The 22,799-nt window shown below is 38.1% G+C and overlaps 1 protein-coding gene across 6 annotated transcripts in view; it reads left to right on the plus strand.

The window, feature by feature from the left end:
- Positions 1 to 22,799, plus strand: part of ITPR2 (inositol 1,4,5-trisphosphate receptor type 2) — a 488,958-nt gene that overhangs the window by 133,704 nt on the left and 332,455 nt on the right. For all 6 annotated transcript variants that reach the window (XR_008419706.1, XM_019452273.2, XM_053895795.1 and 3 more), the window contains 6 exons: positions 2,105 to 2,256; positions 5,318 to 5,417; positions 6,396 to 6,556; positions 14,476 to 14,617; positions 16,887 to 17,048; positions 21,721 to 21,893. Coding sequence is in view for 5 of the 6 variants with exons in the window: in XM_019452273.2 (XP_019307818.1) it covers positions 2,105 to 2,256; positions 5,318 to 5,417; positions 6,396 to 6,556; positions 14,476 to 14,617; positions 16,887 to 17,048; positions 21,721 to 21,893 (890 nt within the window). In the remaining variant the exon portion in view is untranslated. The remainder of the gene's footprint in view (positions 1 to 2,104; positions 2,257 to 5,317; positions 5,418 to 6,395; positions 6,557 to 14,475; positions 14,618 to 16,886; positions 17,049 to 21,720; positions 21,894 to 22,799) is intronic.

Raw genomic sequence — 22,799 nt, forward strand, 5'->3', positions numbered from 1 at the left:
CCCTACATGGAGCTCGAACCCACAGACTGTGAGATCATGACCTGAGCTGAAATCAAGAGTTGGACTCTTAACCAGGCACCCCTAATTGGGTTGTCTTGAGTTGTAACTGTTCTTTATGTTCTTTATATATTCTAGGTATAATCCCCTTATCAGCTATATGACTTACAAATATTTTCTCTCATCCTGCTTTTTTCTTTTTTAAACAGACACTATTTTTAAGAGCAGTTTTAGGTTCATGGCAAAATTCAGTGGAAAGTACACTTTCCCATATGCTCTCTGCCACCACACAATCACAGCCTCCCCCACTATCAACATTTGGCACCTGAGTGGTACATTTGTTACACTGCTCAACATACTTTAATGTATTATTATCACCCTGAGTCCATAGTTTACATTGGGTTCACTCTTGGCCTTGTACATTCTATGAGTTTTGATAAAAGGAGCCACCATTTGACATGTATCCACTACACATACATGTATCCACATCCATCAGACAGGATAGTTTCACTGCCCTAAAACTCCTATGTGCTCTGCCTTTTCATTCCTTTCTCCCCCCTACTGTCTGGCAGCTATTGGTCTTTTTATTGTTTCCATAGTTTTGCCTTTTTTGGAATGTCATGCAGTTGGAATCATACAGTAGGTAGCCTTTTCAGTTTGGCTTCTTTGCTTGGCAATATACATTTAAGGCTGCGTCATGTCTTTGTGGCTTGATAGCTCATTTCTTTTTAGCACTGAATAATATCCCACTGTTTGGATGTCCCATAGTTTGTTTATCCATTTGCCTACTTATAATGTACAGAAAGTTTTAAGTATGCTTTTTCCTGATCAATAAACATAGTTTGTGCTTACTGAGTAGAAGCAACTATTATGGGGGGTCAAACTATCTGGGGAGAGTTTGCCAGACCCCTGCCTTCGTTCAGCTCTGAATTGTGGTCTCTGTGGAAGACATATAAGTCGAAGATGACAGGAGCTACCAGGTGCTTCTGGGCTATGTGGGATTTAACAGCTCACAGCCCTGCTCCTGCTTAGGAACCCTGGTGATTCCTCTGCCCGTTCACATTCAGTGGTGCTACCGATTTGCACACCATTTACAGAAGACATCAGAATGAAACCACAAGGGAAATAATATTCACAATCTTGGGATGGAACTTCGAGTGAATGTTTTGGAATGATCAGCTGTAATATCTCATTGTCATAGTGGCCATTAAATAACCGCGTGTCATTGGGCACGGCCTGCTTTCATTTGCCTTTGGAACACCACTTCTCTTGTCCACTTTTGTTCAACTTCCTGTGACAGTACAGTGATACTCTTTCTCTTCTCTCATTTTTGAATTTTGTTTCTTTTGATAAATATGTATACTTATAGGATGCGTGTAATTACCAAGCTTCTATTACATTTGCTCTATCACATTTTGGTTTCTTGTGCCTCATCATAGTCTTCCACAGGGATTGAAACTTGGTTTAAGTAGAAATATGTAATTACCATTCTTGTGTGGCCACTTGCTTAAGAGAGGGTGTACTAGAAATGTTGACTGAGTTTCACATCATTGTGAAGACTTCTTTTGTGAAGATCCCACTTTATTTCACTTGATATGCCATGATAGTATGTTTGCAGATTTAATGGAACAAGTTGATGAACTGAATGGGAATATTGCTGTTGATTCCTTTTCTCTTCAGGATAATGTCCCAGTTATGTTTTGGAAATTAGTCAGGAACTTTGAAACACTACCATGTTGACTCTTTAGTTTTTGAAATCTGGATGATTCAACATACTATGTCTTGTCTGTTCGCCTTAAATGTGGAATGGTTAAAACTACTCTGTAACTAGGTTTAAGACAAGGTAAGGGAGCACAACTCTTACGACTGTTAGTGCGTTGGTTATTTGCCCAGATCAGGCCTTCTCTCATGAATGTGTGACTTATCACTTGGTAATAATTACCTCTAAGATTATGAGGCTTCACTTGCCCTTTTTGGATGATGTAAAACAGACATCTCTATAATCCAAAGAAGAGACGCTGTTCACATTTAAATCCCACCTTCTGATTCATTGAAGAGTTTAGGAAGAAACCTGACAAAAGTAGGTAACTTTGTGCCTCTTCAACAGAGAGATGGAGATCTTCCAACTTCAAAGAAGAAACGCCAGGCAGGGGAAAAGATCATGTACACTTTAGTCTCAGTACCCCATGGAAACGATATTGCATCCCTCTTTGAACTGGATGCCACAACTCTTCAGAGAGCTGACTGCCTGGTCCCAAGGTAAAAACAATTATATGTGTACGGCTAAATAATAACATTTCTTTGAGTGATTGTAGTGGGAGGTAAGGAATGAAAATACAACGTTAATGGAACTTTTGTGATATCAGTGGAGTAAGCATAAGTGAACTAGTGTGTAAAAACCATGCTTCTCTTGTGAGGAGATTAACATAGTTTGTTTTATTCTCATAAATAATTAAAATGTGCAGGACCGAAGAAACTGTGAAAAATTCATGACGATTATTTATTCTTATTACTGGTATGGCCTTTGCTTTCTAACATGAAAAATAATCTAGGGGAATTTCTATTAATCCTTATATCATTTATTTCTATTATGTCAAATTTCAGATTTCATTCATTCATCCATTCATTCATTCATCCATGTGTTCATTTCTTTAGTCATTCAGTCAACAAACCTTTACTGAACTTAACAGACATTGCCCTTGACACTGGGAAGTGAACAGTGAACAAACTGGTTCTATACTTAATTTCAAATGAGGAATAGAGACAATAGAAAAATAAACATAAAATACCGGAGCAGGTAATAAAACTGCTTTGAAAAAAAACTGCAGAGTTGTATTAGGTATTAGTGTTCAGAAATGGCCTCTCTAATTTAGGACATTTGGGACCTAAGTGCGAGAGGGATGGGGAAGTGGAATTGGTAATGAGGTAGCCAGAACATAAGGTAAGAGAATGTCTTACCTTCTTTTTTTTAAGTATTCTTTTTTTAAATGTTTATTCATATTTTGAGAGAAAGAGAGAGAGAGAGAGAGAGAGAGAGAGAGAGAGAGAAAGAACACAAGCAAGGGAGGAGCAGAGAGGGAGGGAGACACAGATATCAAAGCAGGCTCCAGGCTCTGAGCTGTCAGCACAGAGCCAGATGCGGGGCTTGAACCCACAGACTGTGAGATCATGACCTGAGTTGAAGTAGGACACTTAACCAATTCAGCTATCCAGGAGCCCCTGTGCTATTTTACAGTTTTGAAAATCAGTCTCTATTGCACCTGCCTTTATGAATGAACAAAGTCATGATGCTGATTGAGCCTCTCTCTTTCCTGGAGCCCCTTGGCATTTTATTTGGGTCTTATTGGTCTTAATGCTTTTTGCCTCCTGTTGTAGGATTTATTTATGTCTTATATTTCCTACTTAACTCTCAGCAGCTTGGAGGCAGAGAACTTATCACAATGCTTTTGTTTTAGCAGGTATTTTATACATATTTGTTAAAGAAATGATAATAATTAAAGGTCACTAAGATGATAATGTTTGAGTTGGATCAAGTTCTAGCTGTCCTTTCTCAGTATTCCCTCACAGTTCATACACAGTTGGTTCTGTTTTTTTTCCCAGTACACTGAAATAGCAAATACCGAGCCATTGCTCCTAGAAGACATGAAGGTTTAGGTTCCTATGAGCCTCTGGTCACAATATTTTCATCAGTCAATAACACGTAATCTTGTGCTGTGTGTATTTTTGTTTAAAGACACCTTATTTTTTTTTTTTATCTATTGTTGAATCATTAACGTTAAACTAACAGTCATCAGCACCGTATCATGCTTGAATGAAGCTTATCTAACATAAGTATTTTCTCCATAAGGCACATCACAGTCTTGTCCTTAGGAACACTGGACAGCACTGCAGCACTATGCCTGAGGCTGTTTTAAACAGCAGACTCATCAACAAAAAGCACAGAAATCTGGAAAAACATGGGACTGGATAGATCATGAAAAGGATGCTTATTTATAGTCGGAGCAGAAACGAGATGGCAGAATGTTGCCTTGTTCAGCCTCACTGGAAATGTGCACAGTGGGGACTCAAATTTTTTGCCATTCTGTTCATGTCCAAGAATGATTGCAAAAGTGCCCTGACTATTGGTTTTGGGGTTACAAATACATTTTAGGGAATAGCTGAATTCATAAGTGCAGAATCCATAAATAATGAAGATTGGCTGTATATACTTTTTTTTTCTTCCTAAGGCCACTACTGTATTTTTTCAATTATTATTTTTAAATATAATTTATAGTCAAATTGGTTTCCATACAACACCCAGTGCTAATCCCAAGTGCCCTCCTCCATGCCCATCACCCACTTTTCCCTCTCCCCCAACCCTCATCAACCCTCAGTTTGTTCTCAGTCCTTAAGAATCTCTTATGGTTTGCCTTCCTCCCTCTCTAACTTTTTTTTCCCTTTCCTTCCCCTCCCCCATGGTCTTCTGTTAAGTTTCCCAAGATCCACATATGAGTGAAAACATATGGTATCTGTCTTTCTCTGTATGATTTATTTCACTCAGCATAATACCCTCCGGTTCCATCCATGTTGCTATAAATGGCAACATTTCATTCTTTCTCATTACCAAGTAGTATTCCATTGCACATATAAACCACAACTTTTTTTCTTTACTTTTTTCATATTTATTTTCAAAAGTAAACATGTTGTTAGAGATGCGATGGAAGAGGTATGGGGATACAGAAGGGCACTAACATGCTGGTGTTTTCCCTTTTGCAAGCTAACAACTGACCCACCCTAACAGAAAAGATGAAGGTTAAAAGAAGAAATCTACTTGTCAACTTTGACCAAGTTCTACAAGAACAGTTGCCCCCAAAATCATAATGAGAGTCTCTCACTGAAAGAATACTTTTGCACGCAAATGATTACGCTACAGAAACTACGATCAGACAGCTGTGTTAACTGACATGGCCACTCAGTCAGTGGTTCTCAAATCAGCATTGCCTGGAGAGGCAGCTAAAATATTCATTGTTGGCCCTACGTTTGGAGTTTCTGATTCAGTGAACTGGGATGAAAGCCTCAGAATTTGTATTTCTAACAAGTGCCCAGGTGATGCTGTTACCACTGGTCCAGGGACCACACTTTGAGAACCACTGGTCTAGGTAATAATACCACACGTTTTGAAGTAGTCTTTGGTTCAGAACTTTTTCCTTAAACCAGACTGACCTATACTTGAGTCAACTAGTCTTTAATATATTCATATCATGTATGAAACTGTTAAATATGTTAATATATAAGTGTGCTAATTTTTAATCATCTGTTTTTTGTATTATTTTGCTTTTAGGAACTCATACGTTCGGTTAAGGCATTTATGTACCAACACGTGGGTAACAAGTACCAGTATCCCCATAGACACAGATGAAGAGAGGCCTGTTATGTTAAAGGTAAATGTTTTTGAGAATTGTTTGATGCTTTTGAAGTTTATTTATTTTGAGAGAGACAGAGACAATGTGAGCAGGGGAGGGGCAGAGAGAGAGAGAGAGGAGAGAGAGAGAGAGAGAGAGAGAGAGAATCCCAAGGAGGCTCCGTGCTGCCAGCCCAGAGCCCAATGCGGGGCTGGAACCCACAAAGCCGTGAGATCGTGACCTGAGCTGAAGCCAACAGTTGGGTGCTTACCCGACTGAGTCACCCAGGCACCCTATGAGAACTGTTTAATTTTTAGACAAATGTTGTATGATTAGGATCAGGGGTGATTGACATGTCCCTTACAATGTGTCCTTACCAATATTAGAGATTATTATAAGCCATTTCCTCAAGTATTCATTTTGCCAGTTGCTTAGGTAGCTGAACTAAGTGGCTTGGCTGCAGTGGGGCTGTGATTCAGGAGGATGCTAGCACAGATACCAAAAGCGTGGGAGCAGCATGTAGAAAGGGGAGAAGATTCCAGGAGTACATTCTCTCTATTCTGTTGACACTGAAGCAAAGGACAAGTGTGCAAGGATGTGTTTCTAGTGGGCTTTGGGAACAAGGCAGGAATGGGCATGGAAAATCTGTGTGTCCCTTCAGTCTTTCATAGTGGATGATGCAAGTGGGAATTATTGTATTTGGATGATCTATTCCTGTCTTGTACTTCTTTTTTTTAAGTATTTATTTGTTTTAGAGAGGGGGGTGAGAGTGGAAGAGGGAGAGGGAGAGAGTATCCCAGGCAGGCTCCACGCTCAGCATGGAGCCCCATGCAGGGCTCTATCTCATGACCTTGAGGTCATGACCTGAGAGGAAATCAGGAGTCAGACGCTTAACCGACTGAGCTACCCAGACGCCCCTGTCTTATATTTCTTAAACAATATTAAGATGTGTTAGTACCAGAAAAATATTGCAGATTTTAAAAAACAACTAATCTTAGTGTAAAAAACACATTGCAGATTGGAACCTGCCAAACAAAAGAAGATAAAGAAGCATTTGCCATTGTGTCTGTCCCGCTGTCTGAGGTCCGAGACTTAGACTTTGCCAATGATGCAAATAAAGTGCTGGCAACCACAGTTAAAAAGCTGGAAAATGGTACAATAACTCAGAATGAAAGGAGGTTAGTAATTTTGTTAAATGGCTCTTAAGTCATCAAGAGTCAGTTATCAACTCTTGTGGTAAGCCTCAAGTGAATGAATGGCTCTAAGGGGATATTTAGAATGGTCTCCCTAGCGGCACACCTGCTTCTGAATGAGTGGATCATGGTGAGCGAATGAAAATGGGGACTTTAAAATCTGGTTGAATATTCACTTTTTTCCATTTTAGCTGGGCTTGGAGGTATTTATTTATTGAAAAAAATGTTTTTAACGTTTATTTATTTTTGAGACAGAGATAGAGCATGAACGGGGGAGGGTCAGAGAGAGAGGGAGACACAGAATCCGAAACAGGCTCCAGGCTCTGAGCTGTCAGCACAGAGCCCGACGCGGGGCTTGAACTCATGGACTGTGAGATCATGACCTGAGCTAAAGTCGGATGCTCAACCGACTGAGCCACCCAGGCGCCCTGCTTGGAGTTGTTTTTTTGCTTGCTGATCTTTCCTTTTAAATATTTCATAAAAAACTCGTAATACTTTTGTTGGGCTTCATTTAATATTTGGATTTAAGAGTTCTAAAAGTCCTAAAAGAAGTTTTATGTTTTTCTATCTTATTTATGCAAGACACGTTCGTCTGTTCAGGTACCATGAAATAAATATGCCAGGACATAATCTGCAGGGTGCAGCACTCTGCCCTTACAACTCCCGCAGAGAAACTGGATCCTCGATTCTTCAGCTCTGGTTCTGGAAATGGTTGAGAAAGAGAATGATCCTGATAGCTCTCAATGATATCATTCCTATTTTGTGTTGGTACTGTAAACATATTTTATGTACTCCTTCAAACAGTCCTGAGATGGACATTATTCTCATTTTATGTAAGTGGGGGATTCGATCATGTGTGGTTTTGTTTTTGAATTTTTTAAAATGTTTTATTTATTTCTGTGAGATAGAGGGAGAGTGGGGGAGGGACATGGGGGGTGGGCAGAAGATCCAAAGTAGGCTCTGCACTGAGAGCCGCAAGCCTGATGTGGGGCTGGAAGTCACGAACTCTGGGATCATGACCTGAGCTGAAGTTGGAGGTTCAACCGACTGAACCACCCAAATGCCCCCAGTCGTGTGCGTTTTTCAAGTCTCTGTGTTTTCAGTGCTCCAGAACACAAGCCTTTTTTATATATCCCCCACCTTGATGATCTGCTGCACACCTTTACATTTGAACAAGAGAAAGCTTTTTACCAATTTCGCAGGCATTCATATGGAGCTCTCAGGACTGGGATGACCAGGACTGACCAGGGATGAGGGATCGTGCATTTTTATTGTTCCTGCTTCTTTCCCCACTGTTTTACAGTGAGAAACATCAGAGCAAAGAGAAATATGCTTGAGAAATGTGAAGTTGCAATTATTGATCTTGATTTAGTAATTTTAGAAAAGTCATCTCCTATCACAATTCACTCAAAGCTGCCTGTCAATACAATGGAACTTCTTGGCATAGTTGAGTGTTTTTATATTATTTTCTCTGTTTTAGAATTCAATATAAAATTCTATCTGAAAATACCCTCACAACTCTGACTTTTTTTCTCTCTGGAGAATGAAGTTATTATTAGATCTTCTCTTACTCAAAACCAGAAAGAATGATACAAGGTCAAAGGGGAGGTGTTAGAATATTGCAGATCTAGCTCAAAATGCCTGTGTTGTTTGAATTCTCTCTCATGGCTTCCCCTTTACTTGCCCCAGGAATGGGCTCTGGAGGCACAAGCTCCTGTGTTATGCCCCAGGATCCTCAATCTCCGATAGTTTTCAGTGGAGTTTCTGATCTTATTGTGCATAGTTGCACCAACAAAATAGAGAGTCTTGGGGACATGGTGGGGGTGGGAGAGGAGGGAAAGTGGAGGCGGGGTTAACTGCTTTTCAGTTATTGACGCATGTAATCGTAAACCAGAATTTCTGCACCATGTGTTAGTTTTGAGGGTACAGAAAAAGATGTGGGGTTCCTCAGCAGCATTTACAGTTTGGAGATGTAATTAATTCATGTTTATTGAGCTCCTGGTATATGCCTGGCCCTGGGCCAGGCAGCATGCACATGCACTGATAATGTGGTAGTGAACAGCACAGACTACGGCCGCGTCTTCACTCTGTTTACTGGTTTGAGGTTGGTTCCGAGTCCCCAGGATGGAAGCTCAGTATCTAGAATAGTGGTCATCCCACATGGGATCACCGGATCAGATATCCTTGGGTTTTTGTTTGTTTCTTTGTTTCAGATCAGATACCTTTGTCATTCAAAGTTAACATCTTCCTTAGCAACATCATTTTTCCTTAACTTTTACTTGCCTGATAGTAAAGTCGCCACACTGGCTGCCTTTTGGTTAGTGTTTCTCTGGTGCTTCTTTTTGAGTATCAATTTATTTCAGATTTCCTGGTCATTTTGTTTTAGTGATGTGTCTTGTGAGCGGCAGAGAGCTAGATTTTATTTTATTTTATTTTATTTTATTTTATTTTATTTTATTTTATTTTATTTATTTTTTTGAGAGCTAGATTTTAAAAATCTAATCTGATCTCTTTCTTTTCTCCCTCTACTTGTGCAGTTTGTTCTCTCAGTCCTCAGATCACTTTCTTGGCTGCTCAGAATGATTTGGTATTTATCTAGCTATGTTCGAGGCATGAGACAAGCATAGGGTCCCCCTACTACTCCACCGTCTTAACTCCTCACCTAATCTGATCCCTTTTGTCTGGAGCCTTCATCTTCCGGTATTTCGCCAAAAAGACCAACACAAAGGGAAAGAGTTGAGGCATGGCTGTGTGCTCTCAGGTCTCTTAGAAACCTGGAGTGCTTCCTTCAGCCACATATATGAGAATCGGCAAGAAAGATGATAGTGTAGACATCAGGGGAATTGGCTCTGTTTAAAAAAGAACACCCCACAGATGTTACCATGGCAAAACTGGAAGAGTCTACAGTGTTACCCAGCATGCTGTTGACGTTGTTGTAAACAAACAAGTTAAGGACAAGATTCTTGCCAAGAGAATTAATGTACCTATTGAGCATATGAAGCACTCAAAGAGCAGAGATAGTTTCCTGAAGGGTGTGAAGGAAAATGATCAGACTAAGAAGGAAGAGGAAGAGATAGATACTTGGGTTCAACTGAAGCACATGCTGCTCCACCCAGAGAAGACACGCTTTGCGAGAAGCAATGGGGAAGAGTCTGCACTGATGGAACCCATTCCCTGTGAATCTGTGGCATGATATGTGTAAAAAAAAAAAAAAAAAAAAAAAGAAAAGACCTCAAGACTGCAAAAATAATTACAAAAATGGAATCTGATCATCTTTCAATTATTTCGCATTTAATAAATGTTTGGGTTTATTCTATCTTTTTTTTCTTGATGTAGCTTTTTTTTTGTCTGTTCCCTCTCTTGCTTCTTTCTGTTAGGTTGATAAAGCTGGTAAATTCTCCTCATTTTTTCTTTTCCTCTACTGGTTTAGAAGCTTTAGGTCCTATTGCTGTTCTCTAGCAATTGCATTATGACTATTCTTGCCATACATTTTAGCTGCATATTCTTTCTTATAAAATTTGAAGTTATTAAACCTTTCTTCTTCTCATGGGAGTAAAGTACCTCAGAATGGTTTAATTATGCACTGATATTCTCCTTCTCATCTTTCTTGGAATATTTGTCTAGATTCATAGTTCTGTGTTCATCCTTTTCATTAAAATTTTTTTTTCTAATAGTTGATATCTACAAAGGAGTAAATGTGTCATATAAATTATGATGTACCCCCTTTTTTATTAAAAGTTTTAATTCCTAAAAATTATTTTTACTGTGAATTGTATTTCTTGTTATCTTTTACTTCTTCAGCTCGCTTTTATTTCTTGCTTCTCATGTCTTCTCTCTGGGCTCACTTTTCTTTTTGCTGAAATTTATTCTTTAAAACATTTGGATAGGGTCTGTGGGTTATAAATCTCAGTTTTTAAATATATGAAAAAATCTTTGTTTTACTTCCACTCTTACGTGCTACTTTATGTGTTAGAATTTTAGCTCGGCAGTTATTTTCCTTTAGTAAAGTTATAAGGTAATGATTTTCTGACATATTTTGTTGCCATTAAGAAGTTTTTTGCTGATAGAATTGTTACCTTATTTGCCATTTTTCCTTTACTTTTTGGTAATTTTCTAAACTTTTTCTTTGTCTCTGATGTCCTGAAGTTTTACTATGATGTGTTTACAAGGAAATTGAAAAAAAATTAATGTTTCTTTATTTTTGAGAGAGAGGGAGAGAGAGACAGAGGGAGGCAGAGAGAGACAGAGAGAGAGAGAGAGCGACAGAGAGAGAAAGAAAGAAAGGCAGAGAGAGGGAGACACAGTCTTCAAAGCAGGCTGTAGGCTCTGAGCTGTCAGCAGAGAGCCCGACATGGCACTCACACTCATGAACCGTGAGATCATGACCTGAGCCAAAGTCAGACCCTTCACCAACTGAGCCACCCAGGTGCTCCTACAAGGAAATTTTTTAACACACTTTTAAAACTTGAGGTGGAGTTGGTGTACAACATTATATTAGTTTTGGGTTTACAACCTAACTATTTGATATTTGTGTTTATTGTGAAATCGTCACCACGATAAGTCTAGTTAACATCTGTCACCATACAGAGTCACAACATTTTTTTTCTTGTATTGAGAACTTTAAGGATTTACTCTCGCAGCAACTTTCAAATACAGTATTATTAACTGTCACCACTATGCTGTACGTTACACACCCAGGGCTTATTTGTTTTATAACTGAAAGTCTGTACCTTTTGACTTCCTTCACCCATCTCACCCACCCACTACCCTTCACCTCTGGCCACGACCAATCTGTTCTCTGTGTCTGTGAATTTATGTTTAATTATTATTATTATTTTTTTACACAAGGAAGTTTTATTTTTGTTTTTCCCACCTGATATTTAAGGTATGCTTTTAGTCTGTATACTTAGATCTTTCTTTAATTCTGAAAAGTTTTCTGGTATTTTCTTTCAGATGTTACTTCTTTACCTTTTCCCTCTCTTGTCTCTTTTGGAACTCCTATTAAATGCATGTTGGATCCTCTTAATTCATCCTCTTTATCTTTTCACTTTCCTTTTATCATTTGCCTTTTTATATCTCTCTGTGCTGCTTTCTGCATTGATTTTTTATATTGTCTTATAAATCAATAATTTTTCTTTGTGTATAGAATAGTTTACCTTTGTGAATTAGATTTTTGTTGAAATGATTATAATTTTTTTCTTGAGAGACAGAGAGAGACAGAGCACATGGGGGGAAGGGCAGAGAGAGAGGGAGACACAGAATCTGAAGCAGGCTCCAGGCTCCCAGCTATCAGCATAGAGCCTGACGTGGGGCTCAAACTCACAGACCGCGAGATCATGACCTGAGCCGAAGTCAGATGCACAACCGACTGAGCCACCCAGGCGCCCCATCTTTCTTTATCTCTTTGGTGATTGAAAAGACTTATTTAAAAGTTATTTTGAAATTGTTCTGTTACCTGCATTTTGTTGGTAATGAATCGACCTCTTGATTTTTTACATGTGATGGGACTGGCCTTCTTTATGTCCATTTTCCTCACGTGCTTTGGAATTTGAATATGCAGGCTCTTCTTAAGTGGCTGTTTTTTGCTTTTCCTTTCTCTACTTTTGCTGATCTCCTCTGTCAGTCTTACGGTTGAGAACAGAGTTCCCCGTCCTATGGTAATTTGAGGCTTCAGCTGTTGACCTCACAGGTGGCTAGGTCCAGTCTTTCTGTGAGTTTCCTACTGCACAGCCAGAGCTGAAAAGGGGCCACCCAAGTTTTAAGGTTCTCTTCAGAGGTGGAAAATTCCTACTTTAATACCTGCTTTCAGATCTTGAACTTAGTTTCCTGCTCTGTGCTTCCAGTCCCAGTTATCTTGCAGGGATTGAGCATTATCCTTGCTTATCGCTGTGTCTCTCTTAGTTTGTTCCTAATCCACAAAATGTTTTGTTTTTTTAGGTATGTCTTTTAAAAACTATATCTTATTTATTGTTGCTGCATATGACAAAGCCACACAGAAAGTTTTTAGTATAAGCAAATTAATAAAATGGGGTGAATTAGTAGGACCAAACCACTTCTCAGTAAAGAATTGGAGTTTGATGGGGCGCCTGGGTGGCTTAGTCGGTTGAGCATCCGACTTTGGCTCAGGTCATTATCTCACGGCTCGTGAAGTCGAGCCCTGTGTTGGGCTCTGTGCTGACAGCTCAGAGCCTGGAGCCTGCTTTGGATTCTGTGTCTCCATCTCTCTTGGCCCCTCCCCCACTCATGCTCTATCTCTGTCTCTCTCTCTCAAAAATAAGTAAACATTCAAAAAAATTAAAAAAAAAAGAATTGGAGTTTGATCTAACCTGAGAAAACCCAATTGCTTACCACAGATGGGGTGCTGGAGGTGAAAAGGGAGAAAAAGAGTTTCAACAGTTTTGAGGTCAGAAGAGAAGACTGGTTTTCTTGCCTTCCATTGCCCCATCATCAGAGTTGTCACGCTGTGCAAGCAGGGTTAATGTATAATGATTTTCAATTAAGACTTAATTGTCTTCATCATCATTCCATTAATTGTCACCAATTCAGGCCACCTGGAAGACTTTAAAACAGAATGATTTGTAGTTGTCCCAAACTTGTGCTTTCTTAGATATCTAAACATCTGAATACACTTAATCTGAAACAGAGGAGGAAAAGAATATTAATAATTTGAAAAAGAAAATACATATATTTATGCTTTTCAAAAGAAATTAACACCACATTTCAATGCACATGAATCATATCTTACATTTCTCTGATTGTCCTCAGAGCTTATGTGAGTGAATCTTATCAGGCACATTTTAAAAAAGAAACAGTGTGGGTTCAAATTTAACATAGGTACACCAAGAAAGCATAGAATCCCTGAAATTTTGGAGTGGAATTTATGATTTAGGAAGTATGCTGAAATTTGCCTGTAGGTGGCTAAATTCTGGATTCTGGGTATGTTCATTTGACTCTATGAAAGTACATTCTCTTTCAGGAGGTAAATCTGGAGATAGGATCAAAATGCTTCTTAACTAAATACATTCTATACTTTTTTGGAATTGTTGATCTCTTATACTATAGTTTTCTTATTGATATGATCATGATTGGGCATGCTAATAATAGTGAATGAATATGCTCATGTGTATGGATAATATATATGTATATATATTTGCTGGACAAAATTTTTCAAAAATTAAAACAAATTTAAAAATTCATGTAGAAAATGACGAAGAACGGGCAGAGGAAGGAGGAAGAAGAAAGCTAAGGGAGGAAGGGTTTTTAAAACATATTAGGTTCTGAATGCCACTGAAGTTCAAGTAATAGTTAAAATAATAACCAAAATGTAGAGTTAAAGGTGCACGTTAATATATGATTTTAGAGTGCCGTGATTTTTATAGATCAGGTAATAGTTTCAGAACAGTTTAAAACATCTGATTGCTTGCTCTGACTCTGTTCATACATCATTTAAGTGTTTCCTATTCTGTTCATTGGAAATGCAGAAGTATGGTGAAGATTGGAAATGTAGTTTGAGTCAATAGTAGAAAAAGGATTTGAATTTAGAAATTTAGAAATTGAGCCGTTCTCCCTTAAGCAGAAATGCTCTTCTTTGCTAGTCAGTTCTAGAAAATGATCTGGTGGTTTTAGCCTATCAACTTATCTTCTGTTTGGGCTCATGTGGCTTTATGTCATAATTGTCTTTGCAAATACTTGATTAGAACTGGAAGCAGGAGTGGGGGCTGGAGGAGCTGGAGAAGGCATGCTCTTCATAAAGATTTAGGTAAATGTTAACTGAATTAGATATATTGTTGATTAAAGAATTTTTATTATAAAATGTTCTCAATGTTCCAGTGTTTCAGTCCTCAGTACTTATTAAAAAATATTTTCCAAAATTTGAGTAAAGTTTCTTTTTCACTTTATGGTAGGTTTGTAACCAAATTATTAGAAGACCTCATCTTCTTTGTGGCTGATGTACTTAATAACGGACAAGAAGTTTTGGATGTTGTTATCATTAAGCCAAACCGAGAACGTCAAAAGTTAATGAGGGAACAAAACATACTGGCACAGGTGAATGTTTTCATGTAGTAAATTTGCACATTGAATTGTTTTGAATTATAGCATCAGGAAAGTCCTCGTGTTAGTTGTCTATTACTGTGTGACAAATTACCCCAAGACTTTGTGGCTGAAAATAACAGATAGTAGTCTCACAGTTTCTGTGGATTAGGAATCTGGGAGTGGCTTGGGTGGGTGGTTCTTGCTCAGGGTCTTTCACAAGACCACAGTCAAGGTGCTGGCTTGGGCTGCAGTCATCTCAGGCTTGAATGGGACAGGATTTCACTTCCCAGCTCACTCACACAGGCCTCTCTGTAGACACCGACCTCTCCATAGCATCTTGCTTTCCTTAGAAATGAGGGATCCAAGAGAGAACAAGAGAGCATACCCAGATAGAAGTCACAGCCTTTTTTATAACTGAATCTGATGTGAGTCAGTAAATCCAGCCCATAGTCAAGGAGACAGGATTGCATAAGACTGTGGATTTCAGGAGGCAGGGATCACCATGGCCATCCTACAGACATCCTTCTGCAGACCTCTCAGAAAACCTACAGTGTCAGACTATCTCCAGAAAATGTGCAGGGATAATCTTCTAGGTAGAATCTACAGGATAACTTTGGAAATGCTATCTCTATCTGCTTTCTGCTTCTGTCCCTCTCTTCCTTAAGAAAGTAGGGAAGTCTACTCATCAGCTCACAAATGCTCTGTATAATATTCTAGTTTTTTTTTCCCCTGGCAGTCTAGATCTACTCCTATACTGTGTCCTTCTGAAATTGTTTTATAACACACCAGTAAATTAATTCACTTCCTGATAATATGCATATATGGGCATACCTACCTTTATGTGTTTCTTTCAATTCAGTTAATTGCTGTATAAAGTAATGGGCTCCTGCATTAATTGTGAACTCAAGGAAGATATTTAAAAAATTAGAAAACATGTTATTAATATACATGTTCTTGTGGAGTTGGGAAAGGAAAACAGTAGACACATTGCCAATTAATATTCTATAGCTGATTGTCTAAAAATGTAAAATCAACATTTCTCTCAAAGAAAATAAAGGTTGCAAATATAATGAGACAAAGGCTTTTCTGACATTAGCATTCTTTTGTATAAAACATTTGATTTCAAGGACTTTTAGGACTTTGAATAATTTATTAATATTACGTCAACCAACATGTCTAGTAGTTTATTTCAGTCTTTAAATTTTTTTTAAATGTTTATTTATTTTTGAGAGAGAGAGAGACAGAGCATGAGCAGGGGAGGGACAAAGAGAGAGGGAGACACAGAATTTGAAGAGCCTGTGAAGACACAGGCTCTGGGCTCTGAGCTGTCAGCACAGAGCCCAACGTGGGGCTCGAACTCATGAACCATAAGGTCATAACCTGAGCCGAAGTCAGACAAAAACTGACTAAGTCACCCAGGAGCCCTGTTTATTTCAGTATTTTAAATAGAAAATTCAAAGTTTAGTGAATATAAAATTATTGAGGTAACTTTAATTTGTATTATATTTTATGAACTACAAAAGATGATTCCTTTCCATTTTGCTTTCTTATATTAATGCTCATGCCCTTGTGTAGGTGCTCTTTCATAATTTACTCATACTACCAGCTCATCCCTAGGTGACCTTACCTGCTGTCCTGCTGCGTAAAAGAGTTATATTCCTTAATGTTTATTAAATATTTCCCAGCTGCTATCCTTTGTTATAATGCTGGTCACTGGTCATCACCAGTTGCCCATGAAGTGCCTTATTTGTTGAAATACTGATATATCCATGCTTTGGTGACATCTTAATGTACCAGGAACAATAGATAAACTCTTTTGGAAAGAGGTTTAGAAGTAATATTCGGAACTAAAATTCTGATGTCAATTTCAGATGAAAAGTAAATGTTTTCTTTATATTATTTTGATTTTAGAAAGTTATAGAACACAATAGAAGTAATTGTAAAGCCATAGAAATTGAACTATATTTTAGTTTACTTGAATATGTTCATGTAACTTGGTACATCCCAACATCTTTCTATTTCTTATTTTATAAAATATAATTTCTAAACAGAATTAAGTGTTTTATTTAAATGTTCTTTGTCAATTTAAGGAATCCTTTTCATGGTATTTTTTTCTTCTCTTAATGTGTTGTTTCTGTATTCTAAGTCCTTTTTTTCCTTTACATTAATTCTGCTCAAATATTGCAAAAGTGGTTTTGACTCATTGTGCTTATTTGTAAAACATGAACCTCCATTCATCAGAATAGATGGTTGTTTTTTGTTTTTTTTCTCCCCCTGATAGGTATTTGGGATTCTTAAAGCACCCTTTAAGGAGAAAGCAGGAGAAGGCTCAATGTTGAGACTTGAAGATCTGGGGGACCAAAGATACGCTCCTTATAAGTACATGCTGAGGCTGTGTTACCGCGTGCTCAGACATTCGCAGCAGGACTACAGGAAAAATCAGGTCAGAGGTGGCTTGCGTCTTTGCCTCTATTTAACATTTCAAGTATGGGCAAGGGTCTTTGGTTACTGTTCTAAACTACATAACATAGGAATGGGAATTTCTGCTCTGGAATGAAATGTTTTGTGTTGGCCACACAAAAAAATGACCTGTGAGTATTTTTGTGATGACGTTTTTATTCTTCCGTGTACAGTTAGAACCTTTGGGGGAAGGTACCTGAAGTCTTTGGGCATGGCATTAGCTTTTGCTAGGCAGGAGACATGCTGGATGTGTTATGTAAAGAGGTGGGAGACATTTCTTGACAGTTGTTGACATGTGAGGTTCTGGATCATCATGTGTAGGCCAAAGAGTTCTGTGTCTGGTGGTGAAGATATGGTATGTATGTCTGAAACATGAGGGAGAGGCAAAGTGGGGACATGAGAGAGAAAAGATGGCATGGGAATTCAGGAGAGGGGAGCCCAGGAAGGGTGTTTGGAGAAGGAAGCATTTGAGGAGGATGACAATCATTTTCCTAAACTGTATCGGAACAGGCTTTTAGTGAAGAAGAGTCTATGAAGAGAGAATGATGGATGCTAGCAAGGGCACTTTCGTCCTACGATGGTTCTAACTATGGAGAACAGGAAACCTGGACTATTGCCAATGGCAAGTTACCAATGGCAAATGAAATTAAAGTGTCATTTTTATCTTAAAAAAAGTGTTTATTATTTTTGAGAGAGAGCGTGTGTGGGGAAGGGACAGAGAAAGAAGAAGAGAGAGCATCCCAGGCTCCGTGCCATCAGCACAGAGCCCTACACGGGGCTCAAACTCATGAACTGTGAGATCATGACCTGAACTGGAATCAAGAGTCTGACACTTAACTGAATGAGCCACCCAAGTGCCCCAAGTATCATTTTTATCTTAAAAATACAAAATTTTTTGCAATGTGTTTAATCATATACATTTGTGTAATATAAAATTGTTTAAAATCATTATTTTATAAATTAGCATCCCATGTTTCTCTTAGCCAGTTTGAGAGAAAACTGATTAGTTTAGTTTGTGAGAGGGCTGGTAAGGCAGGTCAGACTGAGCCACGTAGGCCCAGGATGTCAGGCCTAGAAGGTAGCGGTTACTTGGGAATAGTCAGTGGTATTTATTGAGTGTTTACTTACCAGGCTCAGTTCTAAGCACTTTTCACAACTTAACTCAGGTGATACTGAGTTAAGATGAGGAACTGAGGCTACATGGAGGTTAAATAAGTTACCAAAGATTATATAGTGTTATGACTGGAGCCAGTATTCAAACCTAGGCTCTTAGTCATCACACTATGGCCTCTTAGTAGTTTGAAACTTTCTTGGTGAGAACAAAGAATTTGCTTTATAAAAAATGTTAAAATACATTGGGTTTGAAATTCTATTTCAAGTTTGAGAAGAAGTCTAAAAAGAATACGTAAAACAAACTAGTTAGAAGATAAGTAATATGGCAAAGAGCAAAAGAGTGAGGGAGGGGATAATATAAACAAATCCTTAAATACTTTTGAATATAATCCCAGTTATAAACAGCCTTCTTTCCAATTGGAAATACTGCCATCAGATTTATTTTCCCCAGCGTCACTGCATTCCTTTAAGATGGCAAGATAAAGTAGGTAGAGTCCTTCCTATTTTGGTGGAAAAAAAAATTAAGTTCCAGAACATTAAATGATGGATCTTCAGCACTCAGAGAGTCTATGTCCCAGAAGCTACTCAGTATTAGGGATCATGTTATTCTGTGAAGATCTGGAGTGGAGATGGGGGCTTAGAGGTTGTTCAGTGTATTCTACCTGGCCTCCTTTCTCTTCTTGCATCTGGAAATATCTACTTTGCTAGGTAGGCCGCCACTCCACATGCAGGTGCTGTGTTGTGTTAGAGAGACGGCATTTACTGAAAAATCACCAGGTTTACAGAGTTTATCTGATGCTCTGAGTCCCATAGGTCCACAATATACACCAATCTTGACTGTGCTTAGCCTTTGGAAAGGTCTCAGGGACCTTCTTTCTATAGTACTGCCCTATGCTTCATTGTCAGATCTCCTTGGCTTTGGTTGTTCAGATAGTCCCCAGTAGATTCCCTGGGTGGCATATCTTTTTTTTTTTTTTTTTTAATTTTTTAACATTTATTTTTGAGACAGAGAGAGACAGAGCATGAATGGGGGGAGGGTCAGAGAGAGAGGGAGACACAGAATCGGAAGCAGGCTCCAGGCTCCGAGTCATCAGCACAGAGCCCGATGCGGGGCTCGAACCCGTGAACCACGAGATTATGACCTGAGCCGAAGTCGGACACTTAACCGACCGAGCCACCCAGGCGCCCCCCTGGGTGGCATATCTTAACTGATGTCCTTTCTTCGTCTGGCACACAAATTTTATCTCACTCCTGTTAGTCTTAGCTGAAGACTCATGCCTAGTGTGCTGAGGTATGTGCAATTTCTCCTCTGAAAACACTCATCCGCCTGATAAGTGGAAACCACACACACACACACACACACACACACACACACACACACACACACACATATTCTACGCCTATAATTATTCCTCTTCTTTGTTCTTAGTACCCTACCCAGGTGTATCACTTCTCCAGGTAAATGTTTATTCACTTTTGGTGACCTACTTTCTGGGTTTCTTTAGAGCATATGACTGTGGGGGGACACTCTTTTTCTCTTTTGGGATGTCTCCCCAAGATGTAGTTCATTGAGGTGACAAAAGAATAAATGTCCAGCATTTACTGAGGGTTAGATTTTATTTTCCCTCATGTTCTCATGCATGCTCCAATTCAGTCTCAGTGATAGATGCATAAGATTTTTTCTCATTTCTTTTGAATTAAAAATGCTTTTATTAAGCATAGAGCAGCTTTCTGATGTTTTTAGAACATAATTTTAAAATACAGGTAGAAATACTTTCTAATTTTTGCATAATTATCTTATTTTCCTTTATCCTACTCTATATTGTATAGAGTCTTAATAGAGAGCTCTTTTGTGACTTAGTGTTAACCCAAGTCTTTAATGTTGAGTGTCTGTTTATTATTATTTATAGAATATGGTGACAACCTCTAAATTGATCTGTTTTATCAACATCTTGATCTATTTATCAAACATCTTGGAGGTTTGCCTTATACTAGAGCATGATTACAACAGTCATAAAAGTGTATAAATCAATACATGTCTTTAAAATGATATACCAACAGAACATTTACTTTACTTAACTGGCTACCCAATATGAAGCTATCATTTTGAAAGGCCACAAAATTGCTGCCTAGAATATAATTAGATTTGTCCAACATGTATCATTTTCAAGGAATAGATAGGTTCCTGTAAATTTTACCTAAGCCAAAAAAAAAAAAAACCACACCCCACTTTCTAATCAATAAATTTTCCCATCATAGAACCAGAGGTACATCCCCAAGGAGAATCCCCAAGAAATTGGAAGTGAGAACTTTGGATTGTGGAAGGAGTTAGTTAAACTTACTGGGTCTATCTATGGTTGTGTGGGATTCTTACTTGTACCCAGAATGTGGGACATGAGCAATGGCGGCTTGGAATATAGGAGAGTCAGTGTGAAGAATGAGAAGCAGATTAAATAATGCATGATTGAAACTCCCAATGGCCTTTTCCTGCTCTTAGAGTAACATTTTTGTCCTTTACCAGGGATCTCAAGGACCAACCTCTCCAACTTCAGCTCTAGCTTTCTCCATAGTTACTAGTCTGTAGCTACCATGGCCACCTTTGTTTATAGAACATAAAGAGCATGGTTCTACTGCCTAGATGGCTTCTCTCCCCATGATTGTCTCCTTTTTATCACTCCCATCTTTTCCATCCCAGCTCAAATATCATTTCTTCAGCGTCTACCCCATCTGAGGTTGTCACCTTTCCCCATGCCTCTATTTTCTTTCACTTATTAACATTTAAAAGGATCATATTTATTGGCTCATTTACTGCCTTTTTGCACACTGGGATATAAGCTCCATGAGAACTCATCTATCTTGTTTACCACCATATGCCTAATCTCTCAAATAGCCTAGAATATAGTAGGCTTCCAAGAAATATTTATTGGATGAATGATCTGGTCAATAAAGTGACTGATTAATCATATTATCTTGCTTCGTAGCTTTTTAAGATAAAAAATGGTATAGAATTTCATCACTGTTTTAAAGAGAAGATTTAACAAATTGGCATGTGTGCAAAAAAAGAAATCACCGCAAGTCTGCCTGGCGTCTTCATGTAACAGTATAGATCTCATGCCTCATAAACAAAGTATCAGAGAGTCATTTTCTTTCTATTATTTGATACAGTCAGTTATGACTTTTTGTGAGGTAGAAGAAAGGCCTCTGTTAGGCTGGTAAAACCTTTAGTTACCACGTCATAAGAAATTGTTATTTTAACTAGGCTTATGTTTGTTTTTCCCACTTCTACTTTCAGAACGTAAGCACCCGTGTTAAACATTTTTGGTATATAATTTTCTGTTACAATTTAAGTCAGGCATATGTTCATATGTTTTTATTTCCTTTCTCAAAAAGCCATATTTACTGAGGGATTATTGTTTCTCTTTTGACAATACATTTGAGTGAGTTTTCTGTTATGAATACATTAATCCATGTTGCTGACTCTAATAGAACCTGTTATTCCTAAGCTGGCTGCAGTACATTCTGACAGTCTTTCTTCTTTGCAGGAATATATTGCTAAGAATTTCTGTGTCATGCAGTCCCAGATTGGCTATGATATTTTGGCAGAAGATACCATCACAGCTTTGTTGCACAACAACAGAAAACTACTAGAGAAACATATCACAGCAAAAGAAATAGAAACATTTGTCAGTTTACTCAGGAGAAATCGCGAGCCAAGGTTTGAAGTGGTTCATGCAGTGTTCTTTACTAGTGGGGACAGTGCTTTATTTTTGCTTTTTGGAAAAGAGTTTTTGCTTTATTTTTAGAATGTGGTAAAAGTTGGAGTTGTTTCACACCATTAGCTTTCATGGACAAAATTATGTTGAGCTTGCTGTTATAATAATCATGTATCACAGACTTATTACCTCGTAGGAGATGGAAACCTTTTATAGACACAGTTAAATATAAATGACTTTCATTCTCATCACTTATGTTTGTATAGTACTTATAGTTTTTCAAAATGTATTCGTGTACATTGTCTTATGTAAGTCCTCACACAATCCCGTGAGGTTTGCTCTTTATCTATGGTCAGCCACATTTGAGAGATGAGAAAATAGAAGCCTACATCCTAACTTGCCCAAGAATACCCCAATAGTGAGAAATATTATATTACTATTACATATTTAAAATATAGTAATATTTGTCACTATTGGGGTATTACATCCAACTCAGTTTCTATTGATCCATGCTGCTTTATGTGGGAGAAGTGAATGCAGAAACATCAAGCACATTGACAGCTTTCTTTACTAAGTAGTGCAGCAAATAAATGTTAAAAGGTAGAAATGGGGCTTTGACTCAACTAGGCCATTCTCACTTTCATTAACTGTATGCTGTATTCCTATTTTACTCATTACAGAATTAGCTTTCATCTGCTTTTGTTTTGTTATCCAATCCTTGGATAGTCCATTTTAGGGCAGATAAATGATTTTCTAAATGTAATAAGTCACAGTGCTCTGGGATGACTATCACCAAATAAATAGAAGCAAACTTACATCCTTTTTTGAAACAAGCTTTGTATTAAACACAAATAATTGGATGTTTAGTTTGTTTCTAATGATGCAATAGATAAGCAACACATTAAAAA

The sequence above is a fragment of the Panthera pardus genome, unplaced genomic scaffold (assembly GCF_024362965.1).
Source record: "Panthera pardus isolate Hobbes unplaced genomic scaffold, ASM2436296v1 HiC_scaffold_6, whole genome shotgun sequence".
Classification (NCBI taxonomy): Eukaryota; Metazoa; Chordata; class Mammalia; order Carnivora; family Felidae; genus Panthera; species Panthera pardus.